At 33.4% G+C, this 18091-nt stretch overlaps 1 protein-coding gene across 1 annotated transcript in view; it reads right to left on the bottom strand.

Moving 5' to 3' along the window:
• Positions 1-3884: 3884 nt before the first annotated feature.
• The window catches only part of LOC142317791 (uncharacterized), a 316560-nt gene continuing 302353 nt past the window's right edge, over positions 3885-18091 (bottom strand). Inside the window, exons 16-17 of the mRNA XM_075354339.1 lie at positions 6224-6347; positions 3885-4061 (exon numbers count right to left, since the gene is read on the bottom strand). Coding sequence (XP_075210454.1) covers positions 6261-6347 — 87 coding nt within the window. The 3' untranslated portion in view covers positions 3885-4061; positions 6224-6260. The remainder of the gene's footprint in view (positions 4062-6223; positions 6348-18091) is intronic.

Here is an 18091-nt window from a genome sequence, read left to right on the forward strand (position 1 = left end):
AACCTAACAAGTCTGTTTTACTTACAACAGCAACAGTTAACGTTAATAATAAAAAAGGTTATTTCATCCAAGCTAGAGTCTTACTTGATTCTGCTTTGATGATTTCATTTTGTACTGAAAGGTTTCTGCCAAACTTGGGCTTCAAACCAAACCTGTTCTCATGCCGGTCACAATTATTACCAATGTCATTACTAAATCTAAGCTAAGTATTGATTTAAAAAATTAATTCTAGATATGAAAATTTTAATTTGAAATGTCATGTAATGCCATCCATTACAGGTTTGTTATCCATTCATTTTGTAAATGTAACTGACTGGGAAATTCCTTCTCACCTTTTTCTAGCCGATCCTCATTTTAATATTCCTGGGCAAATCGACATTCTCCTAGGAGCTCAATATTATTTTTCTCTACTTAAGCCTGTTCTATTAACTCATAATTCCAATCATACCATACTTCAGGAAACTCATCTTGGTTTTATAGTTTCTGGTCAAATCCCTACTAAACCTAGTAAGCAGAAAAACAATTCAAATTCAATATCACTTCTTGTTAGTAATGAACAACTTTCCTCTGAAGTAGAATCATTTTGGAGATCTGAAGAGATAGAAGATCGTTTACCAACCAAAGAGGAATCTTTCTGTGAAAAACATTTTGTTGAAAATACCTTTCGCGATCAATGAGGCAAATTTGTTGTGTCTCTTCCTCGTAAGTAAAATTGTACTTAGGAGATTCTTATGCAAATGTCAAACATCGTTTCAATTTATTACAGTGTAGATTTAAGAAAAATCCTAAACACAAGGAAGACTACTTCCATTTCATGAAGGAATATCAAGAATTGGATCACATGCAACCTGTAGATTCATTTCAGTCCAAGGTTCCATCTGAAACCTTTTATTTGCCTCATCACGCAGTATTTTGTGAATCTTCCACCACTACCAAAACAAGAGTGGTATTTGATGGTAGTGCGAAAACTTCAAATGGCCATTCACTCAATTCAATTCTTGCTACATGTCCAGTAGTACAATAAGATTTATTTTCAATTATAATTCGTTTTAGAACTCACAGCTATGTGCTATCAGGAGACATTCCTAAAATGTACAGACAAATTCGCATTAATCCTCAAGATTTTTCATTACAAAGAATTCTCTGGTATGATGATACCAACTTCAATCATTCCATATAACTTACAGATAGTTACTTATGGTTCAGCAACTTCAAGTTTTCTAGCAACAAGATGTTTGATTGAAATTTCCGATAAAAATGAAGCCTCTTTTCCTCAAGTTTGCCAAGTAATTAAGCAAGATTTTTATGTCAATGATCTGCTCACTGGTTGTGACAACATCGATCAGTTAAAAAAATTGTACAATGATGTTTTGTTATTGCTTAGCAAATATGGACTTTCATTACATAAATGCCATTACAAAGTTCCAGATATGTTTGACAATTCTGATTCTTTCATAAAATTAGATAAGGATGAAAACCCAATCAATCTGTTATTTCTATGATTCTGTCAGTTTCGCTCAAGGAAGAGAAGTCTAGCAAAACTATTGTGTTTTAGCTGCTCTGCAAGCTACAGAAGCTGTAGAACTTTCAAAACCATTTTCTTCGTCCACACGAACACTAAACATATTTTCATATATCGTCGATTCATCCACAATTTGAAATATAAGAACTATATTGTCAGATCTTTCTCCATGAGAAATCAATTTTGGAAATACTTATCTGTCATGGTGGGCGGCATACGTCTGATCCTGCTCCACTTACTCCTGGTCATTTTCTAACCTTTGCTCCATTAACTTCCTTACCTGACCCTGATTTCTCAGGCATTAACATAAATAAGCACGCTAGGTGGCAGCTTACACAAAAATTATTAAGAGATTTTTGGAAGGTATGATCTAACGACTACTTACATTTTCTACAACAGAGAACTAAGTGCAAGGTTTCAAATACCAACATTTATTTGCATTGGTAATCTAGTTATAATTAAGGAAAATAACCTGTCTCCTCTCTGGTAGAGATTAGGAGTAATAGTTAAAGTTTATCCAGGCAAGAATGGACTCGCTAGACTAGTAGACATAAAAAAAAATAACACCACCATAAAGAGCTGTTAATAAACTGATTATTATTCCAAATTTAGATGATTGGGATGATATGAATCGTTCTAAATCTAATCAATGACTTTTTTCTTTATCATCCTTTCATTATAATTTTTATAAAAATTATAATTATAATTTGGTGGGTGGGTGGTGTTACGTTTTCACCCCCTCTTGATGTTGGGTGCTGAAACCTAGCGGTGGTTGGGGTGCCCACAGCAAACTATGGTCACCAGATCATCATGCCACTCTATGTCACAAGCTGCTTCCTCGAGCACTGTACGTAGCATCTTCTAAACCAGGCTACACTCATACCTGACCCAAGGCGGTTGTGTCCGGATGGACTCTCTCAATTCTTGTTCAGATTAAAACATTACTTTAAGTCATAAGTTACAAGTGTTATGTTACAAAACTATTTTTAACCGCCAAGACAGCATACAATTAAACAATTCTTCAGTAACCAACATGTCAGTTTTGATCATTTTTTTTAGAAAATGGAAGAGGACACTTATTAATAGTTTCATGAAAATACATTGCTTTAGTACTGCTAATAAAGGAACTTTTTTTAATGGAATTTTTATTATTTCCATTTTTCTTCATGGCAAGTGAATTGACTTAAGAGTCATTCTGTATTAATATTATATTAAATTATTTATAAAAATAAATTCTCATTCACATACTGTGTATTATTTTCTTATCAGCACTTTCTCAGATCTCAGTGATCAAACCAGAGATCTCAGTGTAAGCGCTCAAATAAGTGAAAGAAGAAAATAATAACAAGCAATTAGTAACTGACAATTTATTTTTGTAAATAATTAGATTCTACTGCTAGGATGGTGTTTGCTAGACTAAACAAGTCTTTAAACCTTTTTCTTCTATTTTGTTGAAGTTCTTCCACATGAACTCATTTTAGCAGCCAAAGGTTAATGATAGGTGAGCCTCTTTAAAAAAAAAAAGACTGTTGCAACAGTTGAAATATGTGAGAGTTGCAACTCAGTGAGAGTTTTATAATTTCTTGAAATCAGCAGCAAATATACTGTGATCACTTTAATCCTTTTATAGAATGTATAAAAAATGGAAGAGGACACTTAATAGTTTCATGAAAGTACATTTTCCATCAATCTGTATTAATAACATCATATTAAATTATCTGTAAAAATAAATTCTCATTCACATACTGTGTATTATTTTCTTATCAGCACTTTTACAGATCTCAGTTTCAACAGGATACATGAATGTATAATTTTTTAATTAAAAACAGAGTTAAAAAATAAAAATACAGAGAGGTATGTTTATCAAATATTTATTATGTAAATTTTTATTCACTTAATAAAGTATATATTCATAGATGCTGACAAACCAGAGATTTCAATGAAAGTGCTCTACATGGAGTGAAAGAAAATAATAACAAGCAATTAGTAAGTAATTTATTTTTGTAAATAATACTCTGCTGCTAGGATTAAGTTTGCTAGACTAACTTTTTCTTATATTTTTGTTGAAGTTCTTCCATATGAACTCATTTTAGCAGCAAAAGATTAATGACAGATGTGCCTCTTTAAAAAAAATATTATTGTCTTAATTCCGTGAAATCAGCAGTAAATGTACTGAGTTCGTGTTCTAAAAAGAATTCGTCTATTGGAAACATATTCTTAGTAGGTATTTCAAATGACTGATCACTTTCAGTTTTACTAGTGTTTTCAGTATTATAAGAAATAATTAGTCTAGTTTTCTCATTAAAATTGATTTTTTATTTAATAATCATTATTTATTAGAATTTATCCTCATAAATTACAATACTTGTAAATAGATATTCTGTAAATTTATAAAAATGACTTTGTACTACAACAGACAAGTCGTTTTAATAGTTACTTTTTGTTCTGAATATTAAACACTGAGCTTTCTTTATTTTGTTTTATGGTTACTATTAAAATTGTTGTCCTTGGCACTGAGTAGTAGGAAGTTCCAGTTCATCTGAAAAGAAAGACATTATATATGAAACAAAAAGTAAGTTTTACTTTACACTAAAATATTTGTTTAGCACTAAAAATATTTGACAATGTGTTTTCTACAGAAGGAAAGAAAAAAATTATTTTAATACTTTATGATAAAAACATGCAAGGCTTTAACACAGTAATACTAAAAATTTTTTTTCCTTTTTTTGTTGAAACTTTAATCAGAGTAGGTGAAAATAAAAAGATATAACATGATTATCAATAGGAATGTAAAAGGTAAATCTTGAGAAAGATGTAGGATGATGTCCTCTTTTAGTATTACAGTGTACAACAGAAGCATAATCAAAAACAGAGAACATAAGGAAATAACTTTTGATGTCATATTTACAGAATAATTAATAGCGCATTAAAGTATAGTTATTTGATGGTACATAAATTTTTGGTCCTCTGCTGGATATGAACCAGAGATTTTTTTTCCGTTTTACAAACAATTTGTCACTTGAAAACGCCACTTATTTTGCTGTTAGAGATAATGTAGAAGTCCATAGACCACAGTTTCCATGTAGATTGGACAAATTTCTGGAGTAATTGCCAACTACCTAAGTGATTAATTTCAATCCTTTGGTAATCGGGCTCAGGTAAAGACATGAGTGGTCAGCAAACAAGAAAATGTCCAGGCGATAGGGGTTCTGCATCTCTGTGATCCGTGGAAACAGTTAAAATGGAACATGAATTAAGACAGGCTTTAATCTGTGTCAAAACCGTCTACAATTCTTCAAAGTTAAGGATTGTTTGTTCTACTACGGGATGTAAATGATATTTTACGCTTTTGATTGCATCCTCCCATAAGCCACCAAAATCGGGTGAAGAAGGTGGAATAAATGACCATATGTTTTATTTGGATGAAAATACTTGAATGTGATGTTAGGTTTTCTGAATTAAAAAATTTAAATAAGTCATAAGAATGTTCTTGGCAGAATGGAAATTGGAACCGTTACCTAAAAAGATAGTAGGAATACATCTACGTGAAATAAATCTTTTTGAGTGTTGCAATAAATGACTAGTCAAATCCTAAACTATTTCTAAATGAAACGCTTTAGTACTGATGCATATAAAGAGTGCAATATAAGATTTACTTAAGGACTTTGATCTCTGCCCGCCATGACTTATTAAAATTGGACTGCTATAATCTACTGCACAAGCAGAGAATGGTCATGAAGGAGTCACTCCAAAGGATGGTATCTGACCAAGCTTGTTGGACTTGGGTTTGAAAACATGTTATATATTTATGAATGATGGAATAAATAATTTTTTTTTTTCATATATGATCCAGACCTTTGACTTAATGAATGATGGGTTAAGTGACTACCAGATTGTAAAAGTTGTAAATGTTCAGCATTAATGATTAATTTGGTAATATTAGCATGTGGATACATAATAACAGGATGTTTCACAGGGTAATGTAAAAGAGAATGTTGCAGCCTTCCTCCTACACGTAGTAAACCTACATTGTTCAAAAAGGGATCAAGAGACTTAAGTTTACTGTGATTAGAAATAGTTTGATTACTTTTAAGATTATTTATTTCCTTACTAATATGCATAGATTGCAGTTGTGTAGTTCTTGTATAGTTAAAGGACCAGAAATTTGTTCTAATTGATTTGACTTAACGTTATGAATAAATCTGAAACAAAAACTAAATGTACGGATTAGAGTGTGTAGAGATGAGAGAATCGTTTTGTGTAGTCAAATAGAACAGTAGATACATATGATATTGACATAGTTCATGTTTTTTTCAGTTAGCATTCTGGATTCAAATTGCAGTTATTAAAAACAGAATTATGGTTATTTGGCCAACATGATTGTGAAAGCCAAACTGGACCATGCCACCAAAGTGACATAATACTAAGTGAAGATTTGACATAATGGCAAATAGCAATTGCACTATTTTGTTGCATTTCAGAAATTCTATTGTTTATAAATGTCTTTCACGCAGATGGTTGACCGTGGATCCAATAAAGTGAAATTGTAGTCAGTATACAAATATATTTCATCAAGATGTTTGATTTGATGGATCAATTAATTTTAATGACTCAAGTTTATTTTTAATTCACTAATTAATTTAAATGTATAAGTTGAGCCTTTTAGAAAAAATAATGTATTTGTAGTATTTCAATACTTACAGGAATGTTAAAGTAAACAACTAGCTGCCATGAAATGTTAATTCAAAGGAGAACTGCTGCTGTATTCTGGAGATGGAGACTCCGCCTTTTTAGCAGTTGTTGAATTAACTATGTCATTAGGTTTCTGAAAAACATTCAAAAATATATCCAACTTCTACAATCCTTTAATGTTTCAGTAAATTCAAAATGAGTGATATGTAATTTAATTTTTTTGATATTTTCCATTTTTACTGATTTAGAAAAGGAAAATTCTCAAGTCCACCTTATTATGTGTTCAAGCCTTTCTCATAATAAAATTTACATATTTTTATGTTCTTTTTTTATTTTGCAGTGGAAAATCCTATGGTTATGCCTCGTCTACTTTTAGTTGCAATTTTACTGTTATGTAATAAAGTGGTGCCAAAGTCATTCTCATGCTAATGTTCATTCTCACTTAAAATTTGTTGAGACAATTGGTCGAAAAAATTGAGATAAAATATTATTATTTTGTTTTCTGGACAGACTTAGTTCATTGTTGGGGGAGCTATTTTATGTCATTTCTCTATTTTTTCCTTCTTAATTTGATCAAAACACATATTCCTTGTCTTGTACCGATTTTTTTTATACCCCTGGTATTTCTTTGTTGATCAAATGTTATTAAAAAAAAAACCAAAAGACTTTTAAAAAGGTAATAAATTAAACTTCAGAAAAGCACACTAAAAAGTAAAAGATACTGCTAATCAATTCTTCTTTAGATTTTGATTTTTTAATAATCTGACATCCATAGCTCTTTTCCAGGTGATAATTTGTAAAAAAGTAGTAAGTTTTATTAACTACATGACAAGTCACAAATATTGTTTCTTATTAATCTGTCACCAACTTCATTAACTTGGGATTTAAAGAAAAAAAATATATAAATTTTTTTAATATGGAATATTTCATTTTTCAGTTATTTTTAATTTTTGGTTGGTTTTGATTTTTTAAAGGTTTTATTTGGGTAAAGTTTTTATAGGTACAATTGAGCTTTCCTGCAGTTAGAAACTTAATAACAAGACTTAATTTATCAAAATTCCTTGATAGTACAGAAAAATTAATTCATTAATTTTCCTAATTTCATCAATTCTTTAATATAAAAGTGATTTCTCTCATATTTATTTGCTACAACATCAAAAGTCTTTTCTGCAAAAGTTCACGGATGTTCAACCATCCAGACAATTCTTGTTAGTCTGTGTTAAATTTACACCTAAATCTCAAAGAAAGACAATTTCTGAATTAATAAAAACAGCTTATAAATTTTATTTTCATTGTGCACTCAGGGATAGAGATAAAATCTGGGTTCCTCATGTTATTTGCATATTGTGCTCAGTAACTCTAACTGAATGGTTGAAGGGGAAATGATGAGCCACACACCATTTGCTGTATCGTTGGATTGGAGTGAACCTAAGGAACACTTCACTGACTACTACTTTTGCATGAAAAATATAATTGGATTTTCATTCAGTAATAGAAAGTTCATATAATATGCAGATATATCCTCAGCTCTAAAGCCGGCACTACCCGGAGTTACCTGTACCTGTACCACTATCTAATCTGACATTGGTAGAAGAATAATCAGAAAATGAAGCAGATGAAGTAGAGGATATTGAAGAATTTCTTTCTATATCTGATGAGAAATATCCTCATTTAATTCAACAACATGAACTTAATGATTTAGTTTGCAATATAAAGTTATCAAAGTAGCAAGCCAAACTTCTGGAGTCTACACTGCAACAGTAGAATCTTTTAGCAGAGAAAAATAAAAGTTACTATGTTTAGAGCACAAAATAAAACTCTTCAACTTATTTTACTATGAGAAATTCATTGTAGGCTTGTACTGATGTTGATGGTCTGATGAAAGAATTTGGAATTCAGCATATTCCTGAAGAATATCTTTTTATTGACTAAAGATAGCATGAAAGTAATTTTATTGCATGATGGTAACAAACAACCATCCATTCCATTAGCTGATGTAGTCAACATGAAAGAAATGTATGAAACTACGATATCAATATTAGAAATAATAAATTACAAAGAGCATATATTGCAATATTGTAGTGATCTGAAAGTTGTTGCGTTACTTCTTGGTTTACAAGGTGAATTTATAAAATGTTGTTTTCTTTGCTTTTGGGATAATTGTGATACAAAAAGGTATTGCCAAGTAAAGAAATGGATATTGTGGCAGAACTTTGTGGCTGGTTAAAAAATGTAAAAATATTTATCAATAATTGAGAATGGTGAAATCATGCTGCACCACTTCATGTGAAACTCAGATTCATGAAAAATTTTGTATAGGCACTAGACAAAGATAGACCAGAATTTAATTATTTAACAATAAGTTTTTAGGATATATTTATTGGTCTGAAAATCAAGAAATTGCTTAAGGGCTCAACTTTTGACAATAAACTTAGCAAATATGAATTAGCTGTATGGAAGTCCTTCAAAGACGGTGAGGCAACAGAAAAGATGAAAATTATTATTTTTTGGTTAATAAGCTGTTAGAAAACTACAGGCATTTAGAATGTAGGATATCATTAAAAATTATTTCCTACACTCCCAACTAGACTTTTTTCCTGAAAATTTGGGCTCCATCAGTGAAGAGCAAGGAGAGCGATTCTATCAGAATATTCTGACCATGGAGCATTAGTACCAAGGAAGATGGGATCCTGGAATGATGGGTGACTATTGTTTGTTTTTGTTTAGAGAAACTGATTAAACATCATACAAGTGAAAAAGTTTGTCAATGTGTTTTAAAAATTAACGGTAAGACAATTCCAGTAATTTAAGCTTTTAAAAATTGTTATTATAAAGAAATTTGCAATGATTTAGACTTTTTAGAAAATTATATTAATGTATTTCAATTTATTTTTGTTTAAATAAATAAAAATTTAGTTGATTTAAACAAATTTTAAATGGATAAACATAAGTAATAAATTTTTTTAAATATTGATTTCACAGTGATTATGCATTTATTAGTAAATAAATCGTATGTATCTAAAAAATGTGATGTATTAAACAAATTCTAATAAGAGTTTTGAATTCAGCACTCCAAAATTAGTTAAAATCACCATGTACGATTCCAGATACACAAAAAAAACTTTTTGTCGACTAGTGTTTTTATGATTTCTGCCTTTGTTATAAAAAATATCAAATCTAAAAGCAGTTGAGCTATTTAAAAAACAAAAAAAAAAATGTACATTAAATTACAGTAGTTTCTGATGAAATACTGAAGCTTTCAATGAACATAGATTGTGATACATAGTTGCGTATGGGTCTTTCGAAAATTTTTTTGTACTCATATGAATCTTACACATCCATTCCTGAAGTACAGAATTGTAAAATTAAATTAATATTTGAGATTTTTTAATTCAGGTTATATTTCTTATATATAAGTTTTGGTAATAATGTAGGATAACAGAAAATCAACATTTAATATATATATCACTACAGAAATGGGTTAGCAAGTAACTTTTTGGATATCAAAAGTAATAGCCCCAACATTTGCATTATATCCAGAGCTTTAAGCTGTTCGGATTTAGCAGTAGGAGTAATTCAGTGTTATTTCTAAACAATTTTTGTTTCATATCTCTTAAACTTGTTAACCAAAAAAATCTGAAATTTGGCTTGCATATAAAGTGTCCCAAAATTCACGCAAGAAGTAATTTTGATAAAAAACACAGGTTTTTAATTAAAAATTGTATATTTTTATTGATTCATAAAGTTCATTGTTGAGGTTGTTAGTGCGGATCTGAGACATTCAGAAAGTGGCTCTTTATAGTAGGATCTAGGCGCGGGGTCTTCTTTCCGCGGTTAGGTTTCCTAGCTTAGTTCTTGAGGGCGACGTGGTAGCTGCAGGTGTCCGTTGTCTTCATTCTGAAGGCATAAACATGTAAATCTATCTCGGGGTGAATTTTTACCGATGTAGATGTCCCTTGGGGCATCTGCATCGGTGGCATCTCTGCGGGGCCTGAACTGTAAGCTGTGGTGCGCAATCAGTTTGAGGGCGAGAAGATGTCCTCCGTTAAAGCCACTGCTGGCTAGGAACGGAGGGGGTGGTGTAGCGACCGGACAGCTACGAGGTGGGATCTTTTCCCCTCGGGGGGGGAATCGAGATGATTCATAAAGTATACAGTATAGGGTTATGTGTGTAACAGTATATCAGGTAAATGGCCTCCACGGCTTTGCTGGCATATACGCACACTTTTATTGAAATTTTCCGTGGCCGTTTTGCATAAGTGTGGCTGAATTTCGTTGATACAGCGCTCAATTTCTTCCTTCAAGGCGTGGGTTTGTTGACATAAACCTTAGACTTCAAAAAACTCCAAAGAAAAAAGTCAGACGGCGTTAAGTCACATGATCTGGGCGGCCAATTCTGATTACCAAAACGGGAAATTACATGACCAGGAAATGACTCTTGCAGTAATTGAATTGTTTCTTAGGTTGTATGTCATGCGGCACCGTCTTGTTGAAATCACATGTCGTCCACATCCATATTTTGCAATTTAGGCACAAAAACTGGATTATCATGTCGCGATCGTGAGCACCATTAACATTGCCTCATCAGCTGCATTTTCGAAGAATGGTCTGATGATGCCTTTCTTTCTTTTGCTGTTTAACCTTCGTAACTACCGTAAGGTATTATTCAGAGGATGATATGTATGAATGTAAATGAAGTATTGTCTTGTACAGTCTCAGGTAGACCGTTCTTGAGATGTGTGGTTAATTGGAATACAATCACCAAAGAACACCAGTATCTACTATCCAGTATTCAAATCTGCATAAAAGTAACTGCCTTTATGAGGATTTGAACCTTAAAAAGCTCTATTTCTAAATCAGCTGATTTGCGATGATGAGTTAACCCAGTAGATGATGCCTCCGGCCAAAATCCGCACCAAACAGTGACACATTGTGGGTGCATTTGTTCCTCAACAATCACTCGTGGATTTTCTTAATTCCAAATTTCTTAATTAATCTCTTCACAGCTGATGAAGTTAAATCACTATTCCGACCATATTTTGTACAAAAAATGCGACTGTAGCTGCCAAGTCTTTATTATTTTTAAAATATTGCTCAACAATGAAACCGCGTTGTTCTTCCGTGTAACGCTACATTTTTATTAATCCTTAATAGTCAGCTCCCACGCTGTCTTTTTTTTAGTTGGCGCAAAATTTAAATCTTGCGTGAATTTTGGGGCACTCCTTATATCTCAATGATGTTTTTTGATGTTTTTTCAACTCCATTGGAGAAGGAGCATCACAACAACCATACTTTTTTCTAATAAACTATAATTTTATTTAGCTTTGTTATTCTGCAAATTTTATATATATATATATATATTTTTTTTCTTCTTTTTTTGTAATGTTATTTATAATATTGCAACAAATTGGACCAAGTTATTAAACTAAATTAACCTAATGAGTAAACTTTAAAGCCACAGAAATAAGGGGCCTGAATGATATCTTTGCTATTTTACTTAATATAGTAAAAAATAAATATAGTATAAATAATATAGTATATATATTTTAAACTTTAATTTTCGAGATTGAAAATACAACTGTATCTATTTATGTAGATGAAACAGGAATATTTTTCCTGTATGAATCGACTTAACAATCAGAAAACATTTTAAAAATTTTTTATAATTTCTGATACTTTAAAACCTCACAGATTAAAGACGCTAAAGAGGGATGTTTCAGATGTTAAACACAAAAGGAAAACAACTATCATATTTCAGGTAAGTTGAAATTTCATGTAAGTTCTTACATTTTTTCAGTTTACCTAGGTATCACAAAAAAGATGGGTGATAGAGAAAATCTAATCCAACTTTTGGAGTGAAAAGTTCTACTACAATCACATATTTGTTTCTTTGTGCCAAAAAAAGTTTACTTTTGTTCCTCAGAGTAATTGTTATATAAAAATTGAATAACTGTATTATTTCTTATTTTATTAATTTAAAATTTTGTTACCATGTAATGAGACATAATTATTTTAAGTTTGAATTTTATTGTGACTGATTATACACATTTTACATCTTATGGTTCACATAATAAACACTTATTTAAATACTCATTTCCAGATTCATTATTACTTTTTTGGCTACAGTGATATATGCTGCTATAGTAGTAACTGGAAAGTATACAGATTGGTAAAAAAGAAATCTAAAAAATTGGACTTCTTATGCTTTGTGCCTTAAGGAGACTTTTTTTACAAAAAAAAATTATTTATCAAAAAGAAAATTAAAATAAATTTAAATAAAATGTAAATAATCTGTGAAAAAAAATTATTTCAATGCCTCCAAATCCAAAAACATTATTTTTGTATGACAGATGTTTGTGTGGATGTAAGTTGGTACATATGTAAGGTTTACAGAAAAACTAAGATTTGAGATTCGTGAACTGAAAAACTTTCAGTCTTTGAAACAAAGAAAATCAAAACTTATCAAAGAAAATTATTGTTTGTAACAAAATATAGCGGCACTCAACAGAGGTATAGCGAGTTTAAAAATACATCATATTATTACAATTCAACATTACAAAAATTAAAAGGAGATTTTTTTTCTGAGCAGATATGATAAATTGAGAATTTAGAGTCAGTGCCAAGTTCTAACAGAAAAGAAGAGAAAAAAAAAGATACTAATTTAAAATCAATTAATTTTTCCTAGACCTAGAAAAAACTATTATGGATTATGAAAATGGAGTGAAAAATTTTAACGATCAGAACATAAAAATTATCAAAGAGCATAATCTGCTAAGAAATTTAAACAGATGTCTTAAATATAATATACAGTTACTGCAGAAGAAATACAATTTAACTTTAAAGAAAATGGGAATTTTAATTAATTTATTTTTAATAAGTAAGATATTTTAAATTTGTAGTGGTTGTTTGTAATTAACATTTTTTTGAAATTGTAAATTTTTTTTTTTTCATTGACTACTATGAAGTGAGGTACTAAATCCAAAAAATAAATATGCTGCATTCATTTAACAATAAGAAAAGTTTTTATTTAGCATATTTTTTTGATCATTATTTCTTTGCAATATTACGTCATGATATGTATTGAAGTAATAAATAAGTCCCTTGATTGAACAATGATAAATACTTGGATCAGAGCAGCATCCCAAAATACATAATTATAAAATAAAAAAAAAAATAACTGTGGTTGAAGTCCATATTAATAGTGGAAAACATTAACGCATATTTCTGCATATTCTGCAAAACAAAAGAAAATGAAAGAAAAATTGTAGAAAGAAAATCTAGTATTCTTTCTTGAATAGTAATTCTTTGTTGTAGAAAGAATTTTCTTTCTTGTAGAAAGAAAATTTCTACAAAAGTAAATCTTATACTTTCATTTTAAATAAATTTATGTGAGTATTATTAAAGCGATTCAGTAATTAATTAAAAATGGCAACAGATACATAATAAAGTCCTTTTTCATAAGCCAAGGTTTTTTGTTGCCTAACATGAAAACATTTTTTGTCTAATTTGGTAGAGCTAATCCAAATAAATAGTATTCTTTAAAGAATAAGTGACTATTCTTCATACCAAAGATTGTATATTCATAAACATAAATACATGGGTGTCAGCCAAACATGATTAAACATTTTTAATTTACTAATTATCAGTCTATATGATTCATATTTATGGATAAATAAATAAATCTATTATATCTACAATTATATTTATGGATAAATAGATCTTTCAGCCCATTTTTGCATCTTGAAAAATTAATCTTATTTTTTGAGAGAGCCTAAAGATGATATTGTGCTTCAGATGGAAATATACATAAGAATAATATTTAAACATAATATTTAAATAATAGGTATTTAATACTGATGAAAAGCGTAGAGTTTTATTAAGGATTTTATTTAGAATGTGCTTCAAAGCAAAATAGCACAGTTTGGTTTTGTTGCAAATGAAAATTTTATCCTCCCAAGATAATTTGTCATCTAATAGAGTGACCAGAAGTTTTACAATATGATGAACAGAAATACCATCATTGTCATGGTTGGAAATTCTCTGCGATTAGCAGTGTTACATATGAACTACAATGCATATTTAAAATTAAGTGGTTACAATTCATCCAGTAAATAATCTTTTAATCTAGCCCTTTTAGATAATTACCTTTGGATGTAGATACAGTTTTAAAGTGCAAAGAAAGTTACACTGAATGATTCAAGATTTTGATAAAGATCATTAATAAACTATAAGAAGATTGAGGGCACTCCATGTGGCAAATCACATTTACATTTTGAAGTGACAATCTACATTTCATACCTGTATTCTAATCAGAAGGTGAAATTTCAACTGTTGGTATGGTATGACTATTCTAAACAACTCTGATACATAGCTACTAAGTTTGTCCCTAAGTTCCAATATGGAACTAAATTGATTGATTTACTGAGATCTCAAAAAATGTTAAATGAAGTCTTTTTACCTGTACTATTTAAATAGTTTCTAAATACTGGAAAATGGTTTTACTGGTCTAAAACCATACTGAAAGCTTTTCAATGTATTATGTTTTCCAAGAAATGCTTTAAGGCTATTTTTCATCATTTTTCAAATACTTTAGAAAATAACAAAATTGGTCTTTGATTTTATAAATTGATTGGAGAATCTTTGTTAAAGAGAGGAGTAACAATGGAAGGCAACTTGGATATATTCCACTGTTGAATGTGCTGTTACAACACAAGTCAACAAAGTAGTAATACTTCTGCAAAAGATTGAGCGCTTTTTACATGAACAGTCAAAATGAGTCCTATAACAACTGGTGCTAAACAGCACCATCGATTCTTACAAGCTACAATATAATGGTTGCTTGTATCATGACTCAACTTACAGTGGAGGTAGTATACTTAAATTTAACAATTAATGTGTTAATTCATGAAAATACTTATATAATTTCACTCTTTTCATGAGTTGCATTGAGGAAAAGTAAGTGCTTCAGTATTTTTTATGAATCTCAGAAATGCGCATGCACTGTATGCTCTGCAATTCCTGCAAGCGGTGCATCAGAGGATCTAACACTACATTGAATAGTAGGGGGGAAAGAGATCCCCCTGCTTCACACCCCTCACAGGGGAGCTCAAAACCACTACACCCCTTAAATATAATAGAACAGTTGATATATATTGCTTCAATAAGCCTCACCTGTCGACTACGAACTCCCTGAACACATAAAGCTTGCAAGATAGGTCGATGTGAAATGCAGTCAAACGCCTTGGCTATGTCAAGCACAGCAGCACACAGGTGACTTTTCTTTCCTCTATGGATAGCTCTATCCATCAAGTGGACGTTAATATAACAACCGTTGTCTGACATGAACCCACGTTGAGCCAGTGAGAGGGACACAATAGTGCGCAACTTACCCTCTAAAATACCACTGAAGAACCTGGCAAACAAATTACCAATTGTGATTGGACGCCATCTGGATAGTGAGGACAAATCCTTGCCCTCCTTTGGGACAAGGTACATAAAATTCTGTCGCCACAAGGAAGATTTGATTTTGATTTGCATGGCACTTCTCCCGCCACCACCCCATTTGGTCCCCCCTAAAGCAGAAGACCGAATGTCTGTGCCACAAAACGGCTACTGAGCCTCGAATCAGTTTAGCAACCGGTGTCCTAACTAGCTCCTAGAGCTAACCAAATTGTGTGAGCGAACAAAGCATGGTGCCACACACCATTTGCTTCGTGTCCCACCGCTCAGTTGTCATATATTCTAAAATGGGTAGGTGCACCCCATCAACTACAAAAATATATGTAACATTCAATAAACTAAATTTATGTCGTCAAGACAACAATTCACTGCCACGCCTAGGTCGCTGAATACCAGCAAGTACCTGTCCACCAATATTAAAGCACGTGGAGCTTTAATTGGCTGATGGCTAGCCATAACTCTCAGGTAGCTTCCCACAGTAGTGAGGTAGTAGTCTTTCCCTTAAATAAACTACTGATGCTGGTTGAACAAAGCAACGTCATCAAGGAACGGCATCACGGTCCGCAATGCGGCTCACGCCACATTGACTCGCCACTTATGAGTGGCCAATTTTCCCCTTGACCTCTAAGTTTCAGGATGGCCTGAGTTCTTGCTCCTCCCAAGAGCTGGGCAGTCAACATCATATGTTCGTTTGACTGGACCTCCCCGCAGCCGCACACTCGCGCCGCAGCTAGTGCTGATCCAGGCCCCTTAGGTTATAGCGACCCAAATCTGGAGCTCTTAGACCGCCACCATAAGCGACCTCATAGGTTATAAGTCTATGATCGCTCATATAGGCCTCGTGCCATACAGTCCAACTACTTTTACACCTAAGCAGATCGCCCGTCACCAAGGTGACGTCGATGTAACTTTCCTCCAGTTCAGAAGAGAAAGTCGGCGGTTGTTCTGCCTCGTTAAGGAATTAGAGGTACAAACTGTGCGAGACCAGCGCTTCTGGGATCAGTGAGTGGTGAACCCCAGGCGGAAGGCTTGGCGTTAGCGTCCAGAGCAACCAGCACTCTGATGCCCGGTAGACCGTCCAGAATCCGCCCCAACTTTGCCAAGTCATTGATACTCCATCCAAACTGTAAGTATCCCGACACCAGTACAATATCGAGCGTACTCCTCGTGACTCGCACGACGGTCAGTTGTTCATCAGAAAACGAGGCATCCGGAAGACACCCAACGAGACCGTGGTACCCTGGTTCCCTTCAGGAAGTCCTCGGCAGCCCTATCCAATGCTGGATTTTGGCTGTGTATCGCCTTGAGGATTTTGGGCTCCTCTGCCAAAACTGGCAAAACTGGCACTTGGCAAATTGTACACCAATATTTGTGGCCTCCGCTAGGCCAGCAACTGAGCCTTCAGCCCGTTCTTTTTCAGAACTTCGGCCTCCAGCAGCCGCTTCGCTTGCTGCTCGTTTATGACCTCCAGGGCCACTCCATGATCCCTTGTTTTTGTGACTCGGGAGATCTGGAACCTTTCTCTCTGCGGGTCCAGGAGATTTTTCAGGGTCAGCTCCGTCATTGCAGACGAAGCCCCCGGACCAGGCGTTACTGAGACCACCTTAACGGTGGCCCGCTTAATTTTATTAGCCCGCACCTTGGCTGACGGCGGGGGACTAATCCGCTTAGGCCCAAGTGCAGCTGTTACCGCAGCGAAGGAGACAGGTTGTTTTATCGTCTCCTCCACCCGTTTCAAAGAAGTGTAGATCTCACCAAGGACCCTCCTCGTTGCCGGCTTGAAGTCCCTGACACTTTCCACCACCTGGTCCACCTTGCCCGATAGCCGATCAATGACTGAATATAAAGCACAGTTAGCTTCCTGGAGGCTCTCACATTTTAACACCAGCTCAGTAACCGCCGAGCTACATTCAGACAGGTACAAGTCGACAAGCTGTCGAAACTCGACTGTAATACGCGACTCCTTCTTTGAGGAAATTTTGGACCATGCGGCCCGCATCTCCTCAATCCGCCCTAAACTGATGGACCCGGAGTTCACCTTTACAGGCTTCTCACCAGAGACCTCCTGCTCAGGGTAGACCACCACACTGCTGTCATCAGCCACCCTCGACTTAGCAAGAGGACGCCCTTCCAACTTGGCTCGTCCCTCGCAAACGTGCTCTCCTCGTGCAATTCCAGTTAACGCCTTCCCTACACAACTCGAAACAGAGGCTACCACAGGTTTTTCGTGCAATGCCACCTGAACACGAGTAGGTACCGCACTCATGCAGACCATGGGATCCTAAGCCGGAACCCGCAGCCTTGGCGGCCACCTACCGATCGACCTTCACGGTGGAAAGGGGTTAATGGCTATCAAGTTCTTGGCGAAACTCGCCAAGTCGTTCAAATCGCCACGAGGAAGGATAATAATCGCACCAT

The sequence above is a fragment of the Lycorma delicatula genome, chromosome 1, assembly GCF_047948215.1.
Source record: "Lycorma delicatula isolate Av1 chromosome 1, ASM4794821v1, whole genome shotgun sequence".
Classification (NCBI taxonomy): domain Eukaryota; kingdom Metazoa; phylum Arthropoda; class Insecta; order Hemiptera; family Fulgoridae; genus Lycorma; species Lycorma delicatula.